General features: G+C 52.2%; 1 protein-coding gene across 13 annotated transcripts in view; it reads right to left on the minus strand.

Moving 5' to 3' along the window:
- LOC102159510 (dehydrogenase/reductase SDR family member on chromosome X) overlaps positions 1–20,236 on the minus strand; it is a 334,565-nt gene that overhangs the window by 178,966 nt on the left and 135,363 nt on the right. For 12 of the 13 annotated variants that reach the window (XR_002341343.1, XR_002341344.1, XR_002341342.1 and 9 more), the window contains 2 exons: positions 19,785–19,992; positions 4,706–4,913 (listed from right to left, as the gene is read on the minus strand). Coding sequence is in view for 2 of the 13 variants with exons in the window: in XM_021082457.1 (XP_020938116.1) it covers positions 4,706–4,913; positions 19,785–19,992 (416 nt within the window). In the remaining 11 variants the exon portion in view is untranslated. Of the gene's footprint in view, positions 1–2,580; positions 3,009–4,705; positions 4,914–19,784; positions 19,993–20,236 lie in introns of those variants that run through there. The other variant, XM_021082458.1, reaches the window with a different exon arrangement.

Consider the following 20,236-nt stretch of genomic DNA (forward strand, 5'->3'; position numbering starts at 1 on the left):
ATATACACAATGGAATACTACTAACCCATCAAAAAGAACAAAATAATGCCATTTGCAGCAATATGGATGGAACTATAAACTCTCACACTAAGTGAAGTCAGAAAGAGAAAGACAAATACCATGTCACTTATATTTGGAATCTCATATACAGCACAAATGAACCTTTCCACAAAAAAGAAACTCATGGACTTGGAGAACAGACTTGTGGTTGCCAAGGGGGATGGAGTGGGATGGACTGGGAGTCTGGGGTTCGTCGATGCAACCTATTGCCTTTGGAGTGAATGAGCAATGAGATCCTGCTGTATAGCACTGGGAATTATACCCAGTCACTTGCGATGGAGCATGACGGAGGATAATGGGAGAAAAAAGAACGTTTATGTGTATGTGTGACTGGGTCACCTTGCTGTACAGTAGAAATAGGCAGAACACTGTAAACCAGCTATCATGGAAAAAATTAAAATCACTATTAAAAAATTTAACAAAAGAAATGTCTAGTATTCTGCTATTGGCAGGATCTAGCAGGATCTTTTGTTTCTACTCCCTGCCTTTTGGTACAAAAACTCCCATATGTCCTAGCTCCCCCTCGTCTCCTTGAAGCTGTTGCTCGGGGTGACCTGAGATGCTGCCTTCTGGGCTTAAGTCCTCATTTTACCCCCAATAAAATTTAACTCCCCACGCGCAGGTTGTGCATTTTTTTAGGTCGACACAGCGCTCAGATGCCCCTGCATCTGCTTCCTGGCTGTGGCCCCTCCTCCAGCTCGAAGTCAGAAATCCATTGTCTCTGCCCGGCGCCCACCTCTCCCTCTCTGCCTCTCACCTCCCCCCCACCCCCCACTGCCGTCTTGAGGACCCCCGTGGCCACACCAGGCTCACAGGGTGGTCCAGGATCCCCGACGAGAGGCTGGCGCATCCGTGAGTCTGGATGGCAGGTCCGCTGGGGGAGGTGCGTTTCTGAAGCCGTGAGGACCGCACGCTTCAATGTGGACGCACATTCCCAACAACAGAGCTGCTGGGGACCCAGAGGTGGGAAAGAACAGTTCGTGGATGTGCAGCCTTGAGTGGGTCTGTTCGGCCTCCCATCTCCGTGGCGCATGCACGTGAGAACCTGTCTTTCCAGCCTCTTGTCCTCACCAGACTTTTTTTAAAAAATCTTTTTAGGGTCACAGGTGCGGCACAGGGAGGTTCCCAGGCTAGGCGTTGAATCGGAGCTACAGCTGCCGGCCTACACCACAGCCACAGCAACGTGGGATCCAAGCCACATCTGTGACCTACACCACAGCTCATGGCAATACTGGATCCTTAACCCACATCACGAGGCCTGGGATCAAACTAGTGCTCATGGAAACGAGTCAGATTCGTTCCCTTGGAACTCCTTCACCGCATAGTTTTACATGTGTGATGAAGAGGAGCTTCCTGGTGGCACAGTGGGTTAAGGACCCAGCTTTGTCGCTGCTGTGGCATGGGTTCAGTCCCTGGCCTGGAAACTTCCACATGTCATGGGTGCGGCCAAAAAATAAAAATAAAAAGAGAAAGAGAGTGCCTTCCGTAGCTGTAGCATGGAGAGAGCCAACCATGGCCGGTCGAGCATTTTATTCTGATAAGTGGATGGGATCCTTTGTCATCTGAGACTGGATCAAGGGATTATGAAAGGGGTTATTGGACAAAAGCCCCCGGCCCCAAGCAAGGGGTCAGATGCACTCAGCAGCGAGGACCACTGCTTCTTCATGGTCCATGGTGACCTTGAGGAAAGGTGACCTTGAGGCAAGGGGAGAGGAAGCCAGGGTAGCAGCCTGGGAGACGCAGGGTTTCTTGTCTGTCTTTTTGGGGTGGCAGGTGCTACATACAGAAGTTCCCAGGGTGGGGGTGGAATCCAAGGTCCAGCTGCCAGCCTACACCACAGTCACAGCAATGTGGGATCCAAGCCACATCTGTGACTACCCCACAGCTCATGGCAACACTGGATCCTTAACCCACGGAGTGAGGCCAAGGATCAAGCCTGCGTCCTCACGGACACTATGTTGGGTTCTTACCCCGCTGAGCCCCAAAAGGAACCCATCTACAAAATATGAACAGCCTCACAGCCATGGACAACAGGCTTGTGGTTGCCAAGGGGGAGGGGGCGGGATAATTCAGAGACTGGTATTAGCACATCCAAACTGCTCTATAGAAAATCAATAACTGGAGCTCCCTTGGGATGCGGCGGGGGAAGAATCCAGTGTGGACATTACACCAGCTTGGGTCACTGCCAGGGCTCGGGTCCAGCGCCTACCCTGGGAACTTCCACATGTCATAAGTATGGCCAGAAAATAAATACATAAACTAAAAAAATGTATGTAGCCACCAGGGAATTCCTATGGTGGCTCCGTGGTCACAAACTCAACTACTTTCTGGGAGGACATCCCTGGCCCCGCTCCATGGGTGAAGGATCTGGCATTGCTGTGAGCTGTGATGCAGGGTGCAGACGCGGCTCTGATCTGTCATTGCTGTGGCTGTGGTGTAGGCCGACAGCTGCAGCTCCGATTTGACCCCTAGCCTGGGAACCTCCATATGCTGCAGGTGTGGCCTTAAAAAGAAAAAAAAAATAATAATAATAATAATCATAGGAACATCAGCGTGTCTAGGGCACCGTCCCACCCCGAGCAGGTAATTCTGCCCCTGGGCCTCCAGCGCTGATACTGAACTCAGCAGACCCATGGTGTGTATGTGCCCCACTGGGTTACCTGCGAACTGAATGCACACAAAGGAGCTATTCTTAGCCTGCATCTTATTCGGAGGACGATGGAGCGAATGTTTATTTTCCTTCCAATTATGGCACCGAGTAGGGTCAGAGCGGCAAGAACCTCACTGCACCAACATGGAAGTTTGAGAAAAAGGCAGACGCCCCAAGACGCAATACGGGGGAGGGAGGATGAGGTCGAAACGCTGAGGCAGAAGAGCAGCCGCCGGAGACGTCACGGAGCTCGGGGAAGAGAGCCGGTGTTTTAGAGGGACTCTAGGTGGCGTCTAGCCTTCAGAAAAGTAAAAACGCAAGATGAAGTCGTGGGCATCTACTGACAACCAGCTCCCCGTCCATCCCACGCCCTCCCCGCCGCCCTGGGCAACCACAAGTCTGTTCTCTACGCCTGTGAGGCTGTTTGCTTTAGGTTCCTTTGTGGATGGGTTCATTTGTGCCAATATTTTATTTAAAAACTATTACTAGACTACACTTGATGTGCAGTGTTGTGTCCATTTCTGCTGCACAGCCCAGTGCCCCCAGTCATGCAAATACATCTATTCCCTTTCTCGTACTCGCTTCCATCCTGGTCCATCCTAAGAGACTGGACAGAGTGCCCTGAGCTGGACAGCAGGACCCCACGGCTGATCCCTTCTCGATGTCCTAGTTTGCATCTGCGCTCCCCGACCTCCCGTCCATCCCACTCGCTCCCCCTCCCACCACGGCAACCCCACATCTGGTCTCTGTGTCTGTGAGTCTGTTTCTGTTTTTCGGACACATACATCTGAGCCTGGGTTACTTTGCTGGGCAGAAGCAACTGGCACCACATGTAAAGCAACTAAAATTTTAAAAATACGGCTTGCAAAAAAAAAAAAAGAAAAAGAAAGAAAGCCAGTCACATGAGAAGAAAGAAAGAAGGAAGAAACAAAAAATGAAAAGGAAAGAAAGGAAGGAAGAGAAAGTAAGAGAAGGAAAGACAGAGAGAGACAAAGGCCTGTGTTCTAGATCCCAGGCGAGGGCTCCGTGGTAAACCGAGAGGGGTGGACCTCAGAAGGGAGACAGGAGCAGCTTTAGCAGGTGGTATGTGGGTGGCATGGAATTCCTCACCGTCATTTCTGCATCACTTAAGTCCTGGCCCAGGGGGCGCACACAAGTCACTAAGCGCTCTGTGCATCACTGGCTCTTACCTGCTGGCCTCGCCCCGTCTGCCTGGTTCACCTGGGTTGTAAAAGCCCCCCCTGCCTCCCCCCCCACCCCGCGCAGTCTTTAGGCCACACTGCAGCTGTCCCCTGGGTGCCAGTGTCCTGTGGGGAGAGGACTGCTGGGTTTCAGAGGGACCCAGGCTAGTCCTCCGCCTTGCAGGGCGGAAATAGATGCTCCCTTTTATCAGGATGCTGAGCCACACGCAGTGGCCCTGTAGCCACGAGGCGCAGGGGTGTCATGGGCACAGCCGGGCCGGGACTGTGAGTCCCCAACCAGGTGCAGAGAGAGGGGCCAACACACGTGATCTCAGTGAGCCGGGCAGAGCGACCCAGCGGTGTCCTTCCAACGCCCTTCAAGGGCACAGGTATTGTGGTCCCCAAAGAGACCAGGAGAACCCGGACAGCGCCCCCTCTTGGAAGAGACGGCCCAGCGCAAACAGTCAGACCTGATGCCGAAATCCCAGCATCCGGAGGGTCTTGGTGGAGGAGCCACGAACCACCACCCACCTCGGCCCGAATCAATTTTATCCTTCAGAAAACAAACGAAAACAGTGACGCCCGCGTGGTTACCCAGGGGTCATTCTGTATCTGCGTCTCTCCTCTTGGCAAGGGGACCCCAGGTTCCGAGACCAGTGGGGTGCCCGGCTCCGGGGAACCCCAGAACCAGGAGCGCAAGCCCGCCGCGCCCCATGGCGCCTGCACGCACCCCCCGCACACGTGGCCACAAGTCCCCGCCCCGCAGCCCCGGGAAACACGACCCGAAGCGACACGCCCGCCGCCGCGGCCTCACCTTGAAAAACCACCAGCCGAAGAGCTTCTTGAGGAGCCGCGTGCCCCAGAAGACGTGTCTGTACAGGTCGGTGTTGACCACGCCGGGGTCGGCCACGTTGGCGGTCACCGGGCTGCCCTTGGCCTCCAGCAGCGCCTGCAGCCGGTGGGAGAAGAGGACCAGGGCCAGCTTGCTGCGGGCGTAGGCGCCGTGCGGGGAGTAGCCGCCGCTGCGGGGAGAAGCGGGACAGGCAGTGAGACCCGCATCCACGCCCCATCCTGCCCGCCCACCCAAGGGCACAAATCTCCCACGACGGGCTGCGGGCGGCTCTACATGCCGCCGAGCTTAAGCGCAAAGCAGGAGGTCACATCTGGAGACCTGGCTGCAGGTCCCTCTCCTCCTCTGAACATTCGACGCTTGAAAAAGAGACTCTGCTTTTCCTTTGCATTTTAAGGTTGCACCTGCTGCATATGGAAGTTCCCAGGCCAGGGGTTGCATCAGATCTGCAGCTGCCGGTCTGCACCACAGCCGCAGCAACACGGGATCCCAGCCACATCGGAGGCCTACAGCACAGCGCATGGCAACACCAGATCCTGAACCCACTGACTGAGGCCAGGGAGCGAACCTGCGTCCTCGTGGATACTAATTGGGTTCGTTGCTCCTGAGCCACAACAGAATTCCCAGGAAAGAGGCTTTCACACCAGTCCTGCTCTGGCGAAGGACCAGCCTCTTCCTGTCGACGTTTGCTTCCTGTAGTTTGAGATTATTTTATCGGGGGGCACAAGAGATGGGAAACTGGGGTGCCTTCCTGGCAAAGCACATCAATTCTCCTTCATCAGGGACTAGCCCCTTGCTTCAAGGCAATAGCTCCAGATACTCTTACTGGCTGTGGAGACGGCCCGTCCTGTCCTTCTGGGTGGATGTGCCTGGATGCTAATGTCTGTCTGACACTTTCAAACGTGGTAGCTCCTAAGTGAGGAGAAACCCCATCCATGGAATTCACCCTCATCGGAGTTTAACCCAAAGATTAAAAGAAAGAAATCAGAGGAGCTCCCGTTGTGGCTCAGTGGGTTAAGAACCTGACATTGTGTCCATGAGGATGCAGGTTCCACCCCTGGCCTCGCTCATGGGTTAAGGAGCCGGGGTTGCTAGTAGCTGTGGTGTAGGTCCCAGATGCAGCTCGAATCCCATGTTGCCGTGGCTGTGGTGTAGACCGGCAGCCGTAGCTCTGATTCGACTCCTAGCCTCTGAACCTTCATATGCCGCAGGTGCAGCCACAAAAAAGACAAAGAAAGAAAGAAATCTGACTCATCGTGTGAGATGCAGGAAAAGCAGGTGCTGGCATTCAACACCTCTTCCATACAAAGGCTCCTACTAACTAAGCATTTTAAATTCTGCGAGTTCCCGGGAGGTGCAGCGGGTTAAAGATCCGGCGTTGTCACTGCCGTGGCGTGGACTGGATCCCTGGCCTGGGAACTCCCACACGTCAGGGGTACAGCCGAAAACAAACAAACAAGAAACAAACGAGAAGAATTTAAGAATAGACTGAATGAGTCGGAACCCAGGAACACACAGAAGACCGGAAAGATCCCGAAAACCTGGGAGACACTGAGATGCAGCAAACAGTACAAGCAGACATGGCATCTCTTGGAAGAAGAGCAGTGACCACCAGGATGCTCAGCTGCCCTGGGAGACTTCCTGAAAAACCCCAGTTTTCTCAATTACCCACGGGGACATCCGTCTGTCGCTACGTCACAACCACATCACCCCCTCAGGGGCTCCCGCCCACCTCCTGAGGCTTCCTGGTGGCATCTTTCTTCCTGGTCAAGGCCCCCACGGTGTGGCCATCAGCCCCTTGTCCCAAGAGACCACGTGCAAACGCTGAGGGGGCGCGTATGGTCCGAGCAATTGAAGCTGGAGAATCAACCCCACGCCCTTTGTCTCCGAGCTGAGCGGGAACAGAACTTTTCTTTTTTGGGGGGGAGGGAGGAATTAATTCAAAAACAGCGTGCAATTCCGATGCCCCGTTTCCTCCCCTGATCCAAGATAAGCCCCTACCCCTCAATTAATGTCAAGATCCTTATTTCTGGCAAACTCCCCCTGCCTCTTCCCTGTGGGAGAGGCAGAAGCTCCGGGAAAGAGAGCGTTTTCCAGTCGCGGGTGGGAGGGTTGAAGGCTGACCTTCGCTGTGGGCATCGGGCGCCTTCGACGGATGCACACACGTTCCATCCTGACTTACCAGGCTGTTTGGGAGGGGACAGAAATGGTGAATTTAGACAGAAAAGAGGGAGCCAGCAATGTGCAGAGTCCTCAAGGGGAAAGTCACGAGTGATTTAATTACGGTTTTCTCCAGTAGCCTGGACAAGCGGGAACAAGAAGTCTTCGAAAATACTATGTAGAGGGTGGGAGGGGGGAGTCAATCACTTCTCTACGGGAGGAAAAAAAAAAAAATCGAAGAGAACAAGTAATTTCAGGAGAGGTTCCCTGGTGGATTGAAAGATAAAGAAACATCCACAGCAGAAACGGAAAATTATCCAAGCCGATATCAAAGAGGACATGATTTTCCATTAAGGTGTGTAACTAGCGCCCCGAGGAATGGCAGAGACACTGGGTGTTTCAAGCGGGAGAGAGGCTGTTGCGCTGTTAGCAGAAAGAAGGCAGCCGACAGGAAGGTCAGGTTAACACAGAGGGGAAAGAAACTCATGGACTGGCTACGTGGCTTGATTCAAAACATGAGCTTTTCAGTCAGTTCCTTTTGTCATAAGTGGTGTCAAAAAGCAAAACTGAAACCATAAAGGAGTTCCCCGGGTGGCTCACTGGGTGAAGAACCTGACATAGTGTCCATGAGGATGTGGGTTCGATCCCTGGCCTTGCTCAGTGGGTGAAGGATCCAGTGTTGCCACGAGCTGTGGTGTAGGTTGAACACGTGGCTCAGATTCCGCGTTGCTGTGGCTCCGATTTGACCCCTACTCTGGGAACTTCCACATGCCCAAGGGGCAGCCCAAAAAAGAAAAAGAAAAAAATCTTTGTTTTCAATAAATAATACTTTATTGGTATAACCACTTTAAAAATAAAGTGAAGGTCAATCCAAAACAGAATTAGGGGCAGGGAGGAAAAACTCTCCCCCTATACATTTTTGTTCTGGAACTGGGGCATGCAAATTAAACCAGCAAATGCCAAATGGACAAGAGAAAAGGAGCCTAATTTTACTTTCAATTTTACATGTAAAGAGGACTTCATAGAAAAGAATAGAAAACCCCCAAGACTTAGAAGTTCTCCTTTCTCAGAAGTTTCTGCTTTTAGTCCGATAAGGGGAGCTCTGGAGAGGCAGTTCTCTGCATGCATTGCTTTTCAGTGGCCTCTAGTTCACAAGCAACTTTCTGTCCAAGGGGCATCTTTTGGGCTGACAGAAGCAGAATCCCATCACTTTCTCCACCTCGCAGACAAGAGAAGGAGAAGTGGAAAATGACAGTTTGAACACAGACGCAAATTCACGTACGGAATCAAGGACCCGATAATTCTCTAAGGGGTTGTTGACTGAAAACTCGGAAAGCATTACGGAGAGACAGGAAACCGTATCCTCTATCGCAGCAGCAGGGCCTTCTGGTTGGGAAGAGGAGTGTGGGTTTTTTGACACCTGTGTTTCTTGGAAACAGTACGTGAAGTTTCCTACACTGAAGATGGTACCTGGCTGAACTGGCGTTGATCTGACGGCCAATCCACACGCACCGCAGTAACTCCCCTGAGCCACCCAAGAGCAGGTGCTAAGTCCCCTGGGTCGGCGAGGGCCCCCATTCTTGACAAGATGCCAGGAATGGAGTAGGTCCTAGATTTCCACTCAGCAAATAAGTTTTTCAAGTGCTTAGCAAAGAAAAAATTGCTATTGCCTATGACAAGAAATGCACACCCCCATATTTCTACTTTTTAAAATATGCACCTATCAAGCCTACATTTTAATAAAGTAGAGGGAGATTTAAAAAAAAAAAAATCTTTCCGCTCTATCCTCTTAGGTTCCGTACTGGGGCCTGCAAATCAAACTGTTGAACAGGAGACAACAGTATTAATTACATACATACACAGAGGGGTTCCGAAAAAAGATGGGGCTGGCAAGATGATGGAGGCTTGGGCTGAAAAAGGAAAAGGGGCTTTGGGTTTCGGGGGGGGGGGAAATTATGGGAAAGGGAAGGGAGAAAATGTGTGATAAATAAGCACTGCCTTGTGAAGAAAGGTAAAGTCTTCTGGCAACACGAAATCCTTAACTCACTAAGCAAGGCCAGGGATGGAACCCGCATCCTCAGGGAAACCATGCTAGGTCCTTAACCCACTGAGCCACAGTGGGAACCCCTGCTTATCCATTCTCAATGTCTTGGCTGGCATCGACTAATCCCAACCCCCCCGCCCCGGTCCATCCTACTCCCTCCCCTCTCCTCCTTGGCAACCACAAGTCTGTTCTCCATGTCTGTTTCGGTTTTGTAGACAGGTTCATCTGTGCCGTATCTCAGATGCAACATATAAGTGTTCTATGGTATTTGTCTCTCTCTGCCTGACTGACTTCACTTAGTGTGAGACTCTCTACTTGCATCCATGTTGCTGTGAATGGCATTATCTCATTCTTTTTGATGGCTGAGTCGGATTCCACTGTGTCTAGAGACCGCTTCTTAATCCATTCCTCTGTGGAGGGACATTTAGGTGGCTTCCATGTTCGGGTTACTGTGAATGGTGCTGCTGTGAACGCTGGGGTGCGTGGATCTTTCCGAATTGAGGTTTTGTTCAGATATATGCCCAGGAGTGGGACTGCTGGATCATATGGGACCCCCATTTTTAGTTTTTTGGTGAACCTCCATACTGTTCTCCATAGTGGTTGACCCAATTGACATTCCCACCCACAGTGCAGGAGGGTTCCCTTTTCTCCACACCCCCTCCAGCACGTGTGGGTCGTAGAGTCATGAATGACGGCCATTCTGCCCACTGTCAGCTGATACCTCATGGTCGCTTTGCTGTGCCTCTCCCTAAGAGTTAGTGATATAGAGCATTTTTTCCTGTGCCTGCTGGCCCTCTGGATGTCTCCTTTGCAGGGATGTCTATTTAGGTCTTCTGCCCGTTTTTCAATTGGGTTGTTTGTTTTCTTTCGTTGTTGAGTTGTACCGGATGGTTGTGTATTTTGGAGATTCATCCCTTGGGGGCTGCACTGCTTGTAAAGATGTTCTCCCAGTCTGTGGGTTGTCTTTTTATTTTCTGTCTTTCTGGTTTCCTTTGCTGTGCAAAGCTTTTGAGTTTAATGAGGCTGATTATTGTTTCTCTTGTCGTTATTCTACGAGGGGGATCCAACAAGATATTGCTGCAATTTACGTCAAAGACTGTGCTGCCTAGGTTTTCCTCTGGGACTCTTATCGTATCTGGCCTTACATTTAGGTCTTTCATCTGTTTTGCGTTTATTTTTGTCTCTGGTGTGAGAGACTCTTCTAACTGCATTTAATTTTTTAGACTGTCATGGGGGGAAGTGTTCTCAACTGCCTTTAGCAAAACACTATCCATCTATCAAAGAGACACCGTTTGGGGCTGGCAGGCTCTGGTCCCCTTTAGAGTAACTGTGGAAGAAACTTTCTAAAGATACTATTCATTTTTTATTATTCTAAAAAGAAATATATTTCTATGGCAAAACAGTGCCAAAGCTCAAAGAAGACCTGAAAAGCAATTACTCAGTGATTCCATCTCTTCCCCCAGCAAGAAAAGGCCCCTAATGACACTGCATGAGTGTGTGTGTGTCTTCATATGTATTCCCAACCCATAAAGGACTGGACTTTTTTTTTCTTCTTTTTAGGGCCGCACTGTCAGCATATGGAGGTCCCCAGGCCGGGGGTTGAATCGGAACTGTAGCTGCCGGCCTCCACCACAGCCATGGCAATGCGGGCTCCGAGCCGCATCTGCAACCTACACCACAACTCATGGCAACGCTGGATCCTTAACCTGCTGAGCAAGGCCAGGGATTGAACCTGCATCCTCACAGACGCTATGGTGGGTTCTTCACCCGCTGAGCCCCAACGGAAACTCCAGGGTGGACTTTCCCGATGACGTGCAACAAAGCAGAGAAAAGACAGAAACGAGTCAACATAAGGAGACGTTTCTACCTTTGGAGGAAATGAGCCCATAAGAAGCAAGTTCCTTGGGGAGATGAACCCACGAGGAGAGGGGCCTTACTGTCCAGAAGGAGACAGGACAGGGGGCCCTGCAGAAGTCCACTCGGAGCCCTGTCGGCCGCTGGACCTTTGTGGATGAGACCGCAAGCCCCATGGACACGCATCACTTTTATCCACTTTCATCCACAGAAGCATCCCGGTTCAGAGCTTCCTCCTGCAGCCAGAGGGCCCTGCTACTCTGCCACCAAAAGCAACCTCACCTCTTCTGAGGCTGAGAGTCAGGACTGGGGGACTCACTTGGGTTTGGGCTCAAGGAGGGGAAACAGGATGCCATTCCAGTCTTTGCTGCGGGCATCCCAGGAAACAGCCACTGGCAGGAAGACGTGAGGATCCAGGGATGACCCGGAAGAAGGCGGGGTCTTCCGGTGCAGTCGCCCTCAGCGGGGGCAGGTCCCACAAGACCCCAGAGAGGGCCTCTTGAATCCCGACATGCCTGCGGGTGCAGGAGGCTGAGCACATGGACAAGGCAGGGTGCAGGCTGGGGAGCAGGCAGACCCATCTCCTGGATGCTGCCATACCAGTCCAGATGCTGCCAGCAAGGTATTTATTAGGGGAGATGAACCATGAAACCAGTAGACGAGGAAGAAAGCAGATGGGCCTCTGGATGCGGGTGGGCCACACCCAATCAGGTGAAGGAAGGCCTTCGTGGGAAAAGACTGAGCTTCCCCCCAGAGAAGAAGGGATTCGGCCTCAAGCCCACAGCATCGAAATTCTGCCTAAGTCACTAGCCTTTAGGGTCAAGGCTACAAACATCACTGCTTCCCTGACCCTCCAGCCTGCTGGTCTGACTTCTCGGCCCCTCCAAGGGCGGGAAGAGCATTCCTTGAACAAGTGAGTCTGCAGTGGGGAGAGGGAGGAGGGAGCGGCCGTAGAGGAGGAGGTACAAACTTTTGCGGATAAAACAAGTGACAAGGACATGTTGGCCAGTACAGGGAAGATAGCCCACGGATTACTATAACTATAAATGGAGTATAATTTTTAAAGATCGTGAGTCACTAAGTTGTACAGCCATAGCATATAATATTGAACAGCAACTGCACGTCGATTTTTAAAAAAAGATGTAAGAGAGCCTTGTGCACAGTTGATCCTGTAAAAAAAAGTCAGTCTCTCACTCCCTGTCATATATAGAAAAATAATTATAAATATATAAGTACATTGTTACATATATTATGATATATTTTATATCGTTATTTATATATTTTATCATTATTGATGCATTAAATACATACTTTCTTACTTAAACAGTATAATAGCTTTTTCCCCCCTTCCCCCAAAACATAACCTCATTTGCTGCTCATCTTTTTGTCTTTTTTTTTTTTGTCTTTTTGCTATTTCTTTGGGCTGCTCCCATGGCATATGGAGGTTCCCAGGCTAGGGGTCCAATCGGAGCTGCAGCCACCAGCCTACAGCAGAGCCACAGCAACACAGGATCTGAGCCGCGTCTGCAACCTACACCACAGCTCACGGCAATGCCGGATCGTTAACCCACTCAGCAAGGCCAGGGACCGAACCCGCAACCTCATGGTTCCCAGTCGGATTCATTAACCACTGCGCCACAAAGGGAACTCCATCTATTTGTCTTTTTTAGGGCCACACCTGCAGCATGTGGAAGTTCCCAGGCTAGGGATCCAATTGGAGCTGCAGCTGCTGTCTACACCATAGTCACAGCAACATCAGATCTGGGCTGCTTCTGAGACTTACACTGCAGTTTGGGGCAACACTGGATCCTTAACCCACTGAGCGAGGCCAGGGATCAAACCCGCATCCTCATGGAGCCTGTGTCAGGTTCTTAGGCTGCGGAGCCACAATGGGAACGCCTAGAACTTCATTTAAATTATTTTTTTAAATTGAAGTATGGTTGACTTAAAATGTTGAGTTAGTTTTAGGTGTACAGCAAAGTAATTCAGATACATATGCATACACACACACACACACACACACACACACACACACACACAGATTGGTAGATAGATATTCTTTTTCATATACTTTTCTGTGATGCTTTATCAGAGGACACTGAATATAGTCATCTGTGCTCTATAGTAGGACCTTGTTTTAAATTTAATTTTTTTTTGTCTTTTTTTTTTTTTTTTCTGCTCTTTGGGGCTGCACCCGTGGCATATGGAGATTCCCAGGCTGGGACTCTAATCAGAGCCGTAGCTGCCAGCCTACACCACAGCCACCGCATCACCAGATCCGAGCCTCCTCTGTGACCTACACCACAGCTCACAGCAACACTGGATCCTTAACCCACGGAGCGAGGCCAGGGATCGAACCCGCGTCCTCATGGCTGCCAGTCGGGTTTGTCAACCGGTGAGCCACGATGGGACCTCCTTATAATTTACGTTTTAAACAAAGCTATCCACTACATCATGAGTCCGTTTTGCTGATTACAAGCAATTTTTTCAGAGAGTCTGCCCACCTTTTCCGCTGGAATTTATGCTACGAGAGGAGGGACCGAGGGCGGGCCGCCAAGGAGACAAACCCTCCCGAGTGGAATGACCCACCTGCATCTGGTACATGTTACCTGGGACCTCTCTGCCTTCACAAGCGACGCATCCTTTACGAGAACGCTGCTTTTCCAAGCTGGCAATCCGTCTTGGCAATTTGCCGTCATCACCAGAGGCGTGTCCCTCAGGTGCAAGCCAAGAATTCAGGCTTTTTTACCCCTCAAAACAGGGTGTTTGCAAGCCAAGCGGTTCTCAAATGCCCGCAGGCATCAGACCCCATGGATGGCGTGTTAAAAGGCTTCTGTCTGGCTGCAACCCCAGAGGTGGCTTGTTTTTGCTTTTTTAAACACTGTTTCAACATTGGTTTTCTTTTTACGGCCACACCCAGGGCACGCAGCCGTTTCCAGGGCAGGGAACTGAATCTGAGCTGCAGCTGTGATCTACACTGCTGCTGCAGCAAGGCGGGATCCTTTAACCTATGGGGCCACAGGGGGAACTCCTCCACAGCTTCAATGCGTCTAAAGATAAGCCTTGCACATTCAAGAAAAGTGACCTCTGCTTTTTACTGTTTCCCTGTTTGAGTAGATTGGACAGTTGAGGTCCAAGGCTGTGTAGTTTCAGGCGGGCGGAAAGGGGTTCAGTTGTGCTCATACCTCCACTCTTTTTCCGACTCTTCCATCGCGGTTTATCACAGGATATTGGATAGGGTTCAGGGTGTCATTCTGTCCTTATTGTGTATCCATCTTATATATCACGGTTGCATCTGCGTGTCCCCAACTGCCGGCCCCTCCCTCCCCCCACCCCCCGCCACCACAAGTCCGTTCTCCGTGTCTGTGAGTCTGTTTCTGTTCCGCAGACAGATGTCATATTTTAGTTTCCACCTAGAGGTGAGCGCATGTGCTATTTGTCTTTCTGTCTGATGGACTTCACATAGGCTGGGAATCTCTTAACGGCATCCGTGTGGCTGCAAAGGGCACAATGTCATTCTTTTTGATGGCTGAGTCGTATTCCATTGTGTGTCGGGACCACGTCTTCTTTGTCTCGTCCTCTGTCAAGAGGCACTTGGGTTGTTTCCATGTCTTGGCTGTTGTGACCAGGGCTGCGGTGAACATACGGGTGTGTGGCTCTCCTTGACTTCCTGTGATGACCTTTACCTTTTGCTCATGACAGTTTAAGTCTGCGACCCCTTTAGAGAGCATCTTTAACGGCCGAGGGGCATGGTCTTTATGACAACTTCTCAGGCGACACCGATGCTGCGGGTCTGGGGACCGCACCTTCAAAACCACCATTCTAAACAGTTTTGTCCCCTCTGGAGCAATATTTGGATAGAAAATGAGAGAACAAGATGTCTTTGATTTTACACAGGCAAACGTAAATGCCCAGAGAAAGGCAGTCCTGGCCGGCTTCCCGATGCTCCCACCCGAACAGGCCACGCGTGGCACTTCTCCGCCCGGATCAGAGTTGTGTGCGGTGCCGGCAAAAGCTTCGTTTCAGCAAAAGGCAGCTACGCGTGCCCTCAGCTGCCTTCTCCCCCGCACGTCTCTGGAGCTGTGTGTGCTGCTCTTTAAAGACACCCAGTTAAAGGGAAAAGCGCCAGAAAATGTGTGAAAGGAACCCACCACCCCTACACACACACACACACACACACACACACACACACACACACACACACACGGGTTCCCTGGCCAGAGTGTTTTTTATGTTCCATGTAGACTCGGTTCCATATCAGATGCAAGAAGTATTTGGAGACCACCTACCATCTGGAGATGCAGGTGACAGAACTGGTCACTGCAGAAAGGCCCCTCTGAGCACGAAACGGACCCCAGGACTGAAAACGCGAGGTCCCAGGTCCCGGGGGGAGAAGCAGGCTCCCTGCCGCGTGAGCACCTGAGGCCAAATTACAAGTTTTCCGGATGCAACGTCACTGTCGTTCTCTTCCCTGGTGGGCAGGCCACGCGTGGACAGTGCAGGGGTGGCCAAAGGGCTGTGCATGTTTCGAATCAAAAGGGGAGACTCGGAAACGGCAGCGAGGGAAGGAGGCCCTCCCACTGCCTCGGGCTCGCACATGACTTGGGCACCCACAGCACCCAGGACACCCGTCCTGCCTCAGCTCAGGGTCCACGGGGCTGGTCCTCTTCCAGCCTCCGCACAGGCGACAGGGGACATGGAAACTCAGGGGCTGAGAACAAGGAAAACCCACCCTCCCCCACCCTGGGGACCAGACGTCTGAAGTCAAGGGGTCCCGGGGTCCTGCTCCCTCCAGAGGCTCCAGGGGAGGGTCCTTCCCGCCTCTTCCAGCTTCTGGGGGCTCCAGGCGGCCCTGGGTCGGTGGCCGCCTCCCTCCAGTCTCTGCCTCCGTCTTCCCGTGGCTTCTCCTCTGTGTCTGTGTCTCCTCTTGTGTCTCTTGGGAGGACACTGTCCTTGGAGGGAGGGACCCCTCATCCAGGAGGACCTCCTCTCAGACCCTTCCCTTCCTCACACCTGCAAAGACCCTGTTTCCGCACCAGGTCCTGTTCCAAGGGTCTGGGCGTGGGACTTTGACATATTTTTAAGTATGAAATACGAAGATATGAACAAGGATATCAAAGCTTTTCTTGAATCCTTGCATGTGTGTTTGTTTGTTAATTTTCTCCACATTTTATTTTTAAAAAATAACATCTCGGTACTTTTGACGAAACCATTTAAGGGCACAGAGCATGGGATTTCTTCTGTATCCTTGATGCTTCTACAGCCCCCTGTCTCCCACAGACGGCGCAGCACAGGAAGTGTTTTCTGTTCTTCCACAGGTTGAAGTCGCACAATACGCATGAAAACGCTCTGTAAGCAATTACACCCGTGTTTGCGCAGAAGATGGCATTTCCTTGGCGGGGGCGTGCGGCGTCCCTCTGGCTTCGCTTCATGGCTTCCATCCAGTGAGGTCCCAGCAGCCTAAACAACAGGCAGCCTGCAGTCAAGGGGAGGGGGCCGGCCTGAGTTTCTGTGGGTGGGTCTGTTTGAGCATCTCCTGCTGCGGGTTCTCACCGCGACGTCTCACTGCAGCCTCTCCGCATCCGGCGCTTGGGCTGTGCCGAGATCCCCGCGCCCTTCTCGCACCTCCCAGGACCCTGATGCGCCCGCCCAGGCGTCCCCCTCCTTCAGGGACTCCCCCACCAGCTAAGAGGAGCCCCCCCCCCACCCGAGCCCACCAACCCGCAGTGGTGGTCCCGCCGCTGCGGCTGCTGGGCTGGACGGTTCGGGCTGGACCTCAGGCGCGGTAGAGCAGGTGGGCTGGGGCGGCGCCCCGGGAAAACAGCGCTTGAATGGTCCCCTCCCCAGGTCCCATCCCCCCAGGGGTCTCAGATAGCCTCCCCGCCACTCCCCAGCACCACGCACTCCGGGCGCGCTCGGTGGGGGGTATCCCTAATCCCACAGCCCTGGGCACAGACCCTGAGCCCAGGGGCCAGGGGCGGCCACCCTGCCTCCCGAAGACCCCCGGCCTCCCTTCCTTCCAGGGCTTCTCTCGGTGCAGGGCCACTAACACCACGAAGCCTGCACCGGGAGCCACCCCCAAGAGCGCCCACTTCGACCACATTCTGCGGGGAGCAGGGGGAGGGAGCTGGCGCCGCATCTGTGCTGATACCGCGCAGGACGCGGGCTGCACGCGGCGCGGGCGGGAAACAAACAGCGCCCGGGCGTCGGGATACAGCGCCTGGCCGGTCGCCAGATGGCCGGCAACATGCGCACCACGGGGCTGGCACCTTGCAGTTTGCAAAGGGGTGGAAAGAAGAATGTTTCTGTAGCTCGCAAATCCTCCTACGTCTGACTTCTGTCTTGTCTCTTTCTCCCCAAAATACTAATAATCATCAGAGCATCACACAAAGAAAAGCTGCCCCAGAACAAGGCAGATGGTGGAGGCCGAGGGATGGTAAGCAGACCCAGGGCGCTGACGCTGGACAGTGCAGGCAAAAACCAGTCACATCTCGATGTCCTACAGCTGAAACTAAAAGAACTTTAAACATCCGTTTGATCTCAGTTTGAAAGAATGCCATGGGAGTTCCCATCCTGGCTCAGGGGTTAACGAATCCGACTAGGAACCATGAGGTGGCGGGTTCGATCCCTGGCCTCGCTCCATGGGTTTAGGATCCGGTGTTGCTGTGAGCTGGGGTGTGAGTCGCAGACGCGGCGCGGATCTGGCGTTACTGTGGCTGTGGTGTAGACCTGCAGCTGTAGCTCTGATTCGACCCCTGGCCTGGGACCCTTCCTATGCTGCTGATGGCGCCCTAGAAAAAGACAAATAAATAAATAAAAAGAATGCCGTGAAGAAGAATGAAATCATGCCATTTGCAGCAGCGTGGATGGACCTAGCGAGTCTCACACGGAGTGAATTCAGACAGAGGAAGACAAACACCAAATGAGATCACGTCTAGGTGGAATCGAAAATAGCGCACAAACAAGAACCTACCTACGGAGCAGAAACAGACTCCCAGACACGGAGAACAGACTTAGAGTCAGCAAAGGGGAAGGGGGGAGATAAATGCGTGATTCATACCTACAGCCCCCTACATGTAACATAAACGACAAGCTCCCATGGTGCAGCACAGGGAACTATACCTCGTAATAACCTCTCTTGGAAAAGACTCCGAAAAAGAATAGATACGAACATATATGCACAGCAATTACTTTGCCGTGTGCCTGAAACGCACACAAGATGCTAAGTCACCTCAGCCTCAATAACATTTGAAAATAATCTTAAAAAATAAATAAATAAAAGAATACTTAAAAAAAAAAAAACCCAAACCATGCACGTCTGGATGGATGCAAACAGAACATGAACACACTTGTGCTTAGAGTTTTTCAACGGTTCTGCTCACACAGATGACCCTAGACTGATGATTTTTCAATGTCCTGCCGTCCTAGGTCCAGGGCTGTTGTTTTAGCTCCACTGCTTCCTGCAACAGCAGGAAGATGTTTTCAAAATATAGATGCTTCTCCGTGTCTTCATGAGCACAGTGAGGATAATAATAGGCTTTCCCTCAAAGCCTAAATATAAATCTAAATAGAGTGATACAGATATAGGCTTATAGAGGCCACGAGAGATTCTCTTGCGAAATGAAGTCAGTCAGACAGAAAGACACAGACCATTGGAGATCCCTTCTAGGTGGCATCTAAACGATGGCACAAGTGAACCTGTCTACAGGACAGCTACAGACTCACGGACGTGGGGAACAGACGTGTGGTTGCCAAGGGGGAGGGGGAGGGAGTGGGCTGGACGGGGAGTAGGGGGTCCGTAGATGCCAACCCTGACACTGAGAATAGGTCAGCCACAAGGTCCTGCTGTGCAGCCCGGGGACCTCTATCCAGTCTCCTGGGATGGACCAGGACGGAGGAGAATACAAGAAAGGGAATGGATATATCCTATGACGGGGTCACCTGGCCGCACAGCAGACACTGGCGCAACCCTGTACATCAACCCTACACTCATAAAAAAATTAAGAAGAAAGGAAAAAGGGCACGACAACAGCAACAACAAAAAAAGCACTTCGATGCGGGAGTGCAAAATACCAAGCAGTTACTAATCCAGGCAGACCTCACTGCACTGCCTTCGCAGTAACTGCATATTTCACACATTAAAGGTTTGCGACCACGCTACGTGAAGCAAGCCCATCAGCCGCATTTTTTTTTTTTTCTTTTTAGGGCTGCACCTGCGGCATCTGGAAATTCCCAGGAGAGAGGTCAAATCAGAGCTGCCGCTGCACGTCTACACCACAGCCACAGCCACACCGGATCTGAGCTGCCTCCGTGACCATCACTGCAGCTCACAGCAACGCCGGATCCTTAACGCACGGAGCGAGGCCAAGGATCGAACCCGCATCCTCACAGACACTATGTGGGCTTCTTTACCCCTGAGCCACGACCGGAAGGCCTATTAACAGGTTCACCAGAGCACTTGCTCACTTTGTGTGTCTGTGTCACATTTTAGCAATTCGCACAATGTTTCCAACTTTTTCTTTGTTTCCGCCATTGTTCTGGAATCTGTGATCCACTGACCTCTGAAGTTACTGTTGCAAAAAGATTACACCGTGCTGAAGTTTCACAGGATGGGAAGCATGTTCAGGCAGCGAAGTAATATTTTTTTCTTTTGGGGGCTGCAGCTACAGACATTCCCGGGCTGGTATTTTTAAATGAAGGTGTGTGTGTTGTTTCTTTAAACATAATGGCACCGCAGTTAACAGATGACCGTCGAGTGTAAACATCACTTTGAGATGCACTGGGAACCCCTCCCCCCAAAATCATGCTCTGCTTTCCTGCGCCCTTTGCCCCAGGGCTGTTGTCTGCCCCTGCGACATCGTTAGGACCACGGCACAGGTGGGTTTACAGACCTTGGGGTCTGTGGGCACGCTGCCCGGCACAGCACAGTGACGCTCACCCTGGCCTTTCCGGGAGCCCCTGAGATCACTGGTGGCATGCACCCACCTGCTCTGGAGGTCGTCCAAGTCCAGCTCCCCAACGTAGTGTGTGGCCGAGGACACGGTCACCACCCTGGAGCTGCGGCCGGGGGAGCCCGACGCCTGCAGGTCGTCCAGGAGGAGGTGGGTCAGCAGGAAGTGGCCCAGGTAGTTCACTCCAAAGTGCTCCTCGAAGCCGTCCTCCGTCTCCCTCTGCGGCACCATCATCACGCCAGCTGGGGACAGAGGGGGTTTCAGGGAGGGCAAGGCGGGCAGGGATGGAATGGGCTGGGAAGAGATGGGATCAGATGGCAGATCCGCCCCCCCAAGCTGTTCAGGGAAGCAGCCTGGCACCAGGATGGCGGCTCTCATCCCGGCTGCCACCCCCCACCCTCCTGCCTGGTTCCTGCTCTGGACGTGGTGGGCTTGGTGCCAGGAGGCCCATAAGACCCCGTCCTGTTCTCAAACTCTGCCCTTGGA

The sequence above is a fragment of the Sus scrofa genome, unplaced genomic scaffold (assembly GCF_000003025.6).
Source record: "Sus scrofa isolate TJ Tabasco breed Duroc unplaced genomic scaffold, Sscrofa11.1 Contig905, whole genome shotgun sequence".
Lineage (NCBI taxonomy): Eukaryota > Metazoa > Chordata > Mammalia > Artiodactyla > Suidae > Sus > Sus scrofa.